Source organism: Myotis brandtii, unplaced genomic scaffold (genome assembly GCF_000412655.1).
Source record: "Myotis brandtii unplaced genomic scaffold, ASM41265v1 scaffold157, whole genome shotgun sequence".
NCBI lineage: Eukaryota > Metazoa > Chordata > Mammalia > Chiroptera > Vespertilionidae > Myotis > Myotis brandtii.
In genome coordinates, this window is record NW_005355708.1 from 4201184 (window position 1) to 4203664 (window position 2481).

At 41.1% G+C, this 2481-nt stretch overlaps 1 protein-coding gene across 1 annotated transcript in view; it reads left to right on the forward strand.

Annotated features, from left to right (window-relative positions):
- The window catches only part of KRT10 (keratin 10, type I), a 4340-nt gene extending 3580 nt beyond the window's left edge, over positions 1–760 (forward strand). The window contains exons 8-9 of the mRNA XM_014536111.1: positions 4–89; positions 385–760. Coding sequence (XP_014391597.1) covers positions 4–89; positions 385–491 — 193 coding nt within the window. The 3' untranslated portion in view covers positions 492–760. The remainder of the gene's footprint in view (positions 1–3; positions 90–384) is intronic.
- The last annotated feature ends 1721 nt before the right edge of the window (positions 761–2481 follow it).

The window sequence follows — 2481 nt, forward strand, 5'->3', positions numbered from 1 at the left end:
CGGAAGCTCTGGCGGAGGCCGCAAGACCTCTTCCGGGTCCACTGGGGAGTCCTCATCTAAGGGACCAAGGTCAGGAGAACCTGGCTGGGGTAATAAGAATTCGTCTTAACTTTCTAAAAAATTAAAATCTTAGGGTTCCCACTTTGCATTTTATTTTTAAATAAATTATACTCTGGACACCCATCTTGAAGGAAAACTTGCGTAGTCTAAGATGCTATCGCTTAAACATTGCTCAGATTTTTAAAGCAACTTTAGAAAGTTAAATTTTCTTTTTTTAAATTTGGTGTCTTTTTCTTTTAGAAATGCTGCTTGTTAATTAGTGGGGGACCCCCCCCCAAATTGCTTAGTCTAAATTCTATTTTCTTTTTCGTGATTCACATGCAGACAACAGTAAAACCAGAGTGATCAAGACAATTATTGAAGAAGTGACACCTGATGGTAGAGTCCTTTCATCTAAGGTTGAATCAGAAACCAAGAAACACTACAAATAAACTACATCAGGCGGGAAGAGTCTCCCTTCACACAGGCCACTTTGCACAGATGCATGGAAAACAGAACCTCCAAGAAGAACAGAACCTTCAGTCTTAATGGTCTATGGAAATAGGTTCCCTCTTTGAAAACAAGGTGTCTAAAAGGTGTTTTTGTGGTTTCTGTATTTCTTCTTTTCACTTTACCAGAAAGTGTTCTTTAAAGGGAAAAAAAAAAATTCTATCCTCATCTACTAATGAACTCAATAAACTTTCTTACTGATGCAAACAATTTTACTTGGTCAGAATTGTATTTATTTAAATTAGGTTATATTTTTAACCTTAAACATTAGTCAACTATAGCCTTTGAAGGTTGATTTATACATAAATTTTTGAAGAGATTATTGTCATTAGGATTTCTCTGAGTACATTTTTAACCTTATGGGTATGTTGGATCAATGTCAGTAACCTCACTGAGTAAGAAGTTCATGAGTCTCCAATCTTATTTTTTCTTAATGATACATAATATGTGGATAGATCCCAGTTCTCTGTCTTTGAATTATAAGCCTGGAAATTCTAAAATCTCTCAACTCAGACCCCAAAATAAAGTTAATTGGAAATTTCACATTTCATGATTACTTGACTTCTCACATTTACCTTCCCGTATTTCCTTCCCATTACTATATTACTTCTGCCCAATTGCCATGCAGCTTAAGAGATATTTTCCAGTGCTTTCTAACACTGTGAAATCATATCACACAAAATTGTGTAGTGCCCATCAGATGAACAGGAGAAGCACTGTCAAGCCAGGTGATGCCAATGTGACTGAAAGGACACCTCTCTTTTTGCCTTGGCCAACCCTGCCCAGTGATCAGTACTAAAAATCTGGTACTTGTAGGATCAACCCCATCACCACGTCTTCCAGCCAATAAGAACCCAAATTACATTACTTCATACTCTGCTAGTATATGGGGTGGGTAGGGGCTGGAGTTATTCTGCCCCTAAGACTACCTTATGTTCTCTGGTGGATTCCTGTATTACCCATGTCTACCAAATAGCATTCCTCAATATTCTTCCTGATTTGAGCTCCAGTTTTCCCCAGGACATGAGCCCTGGTCCCCAAGCCATTTGCTTGGAACTCCTGTTCGGTAAACCCTACCCTCTGTACCCCAAATTGATAACTGAAATCCTATTTCAATGTGAATAAATTTCCCTATAGTGAAGTTTCCATGACCTGCTTGGCACCAAATAATACCATAGTTCAAAGATTCTCCACTTAATTCATATGTCCTATTATATATGTCCCAGCCACTCTTTTGGGGGGCCAGTCTTCTGAGGTTCACTGTTGAAGTCCCAGCATGCCACATTATAAAGCCCTGAAACACATGTTGCTGGGTAAGGACTCTTAGAGCACATACTGTGCAAATATTGACTGGTGTTCAAAAACACTATCTTTTTAAAATATTTGTTATCTAACAAAGTTAACCAAGTCCCTGGAGTATCCTATATAATAAAAGGGTAATATGCAAATCGACCGAATGGTAGAACAACTGGTCACTATGACACACACTGGTCACCAGGGGGCAGATGCTCAACACAGGAGCTGCCCCCTGGTGGTCAGTGCACTCCCACAGGGGGAGCACCCCTCAGCCACAAGCCAGGCTGACGGCTCGTGAGCACAGCAGCCCACCTCCATGGCAGTACTAAGGATGTCCAACTGACAGCTTAGGCTCGCTTGGGCCTAAGCCATCAGTCAGACATCCCCCGAGGGCTCCCAGACTGCGAAAGGGCACAGGCCGGGCTGAGGGACCTGCCCCCAGTGCACTAATGTCATGCACCAGGCCTCTAGTTTTTCATAATCTGAGATAGCCATTCTCTTCATACTGAAAAGATAAGTGTGTTCATATTCAATAATACTGACTTGAGACAAATACAAATACGTTATTATAAGACTAGAGGCCCGGTGCATGAATTCATGCACTGGTGGAGTCAAGCCGGCCTGCCCTGATGAGGG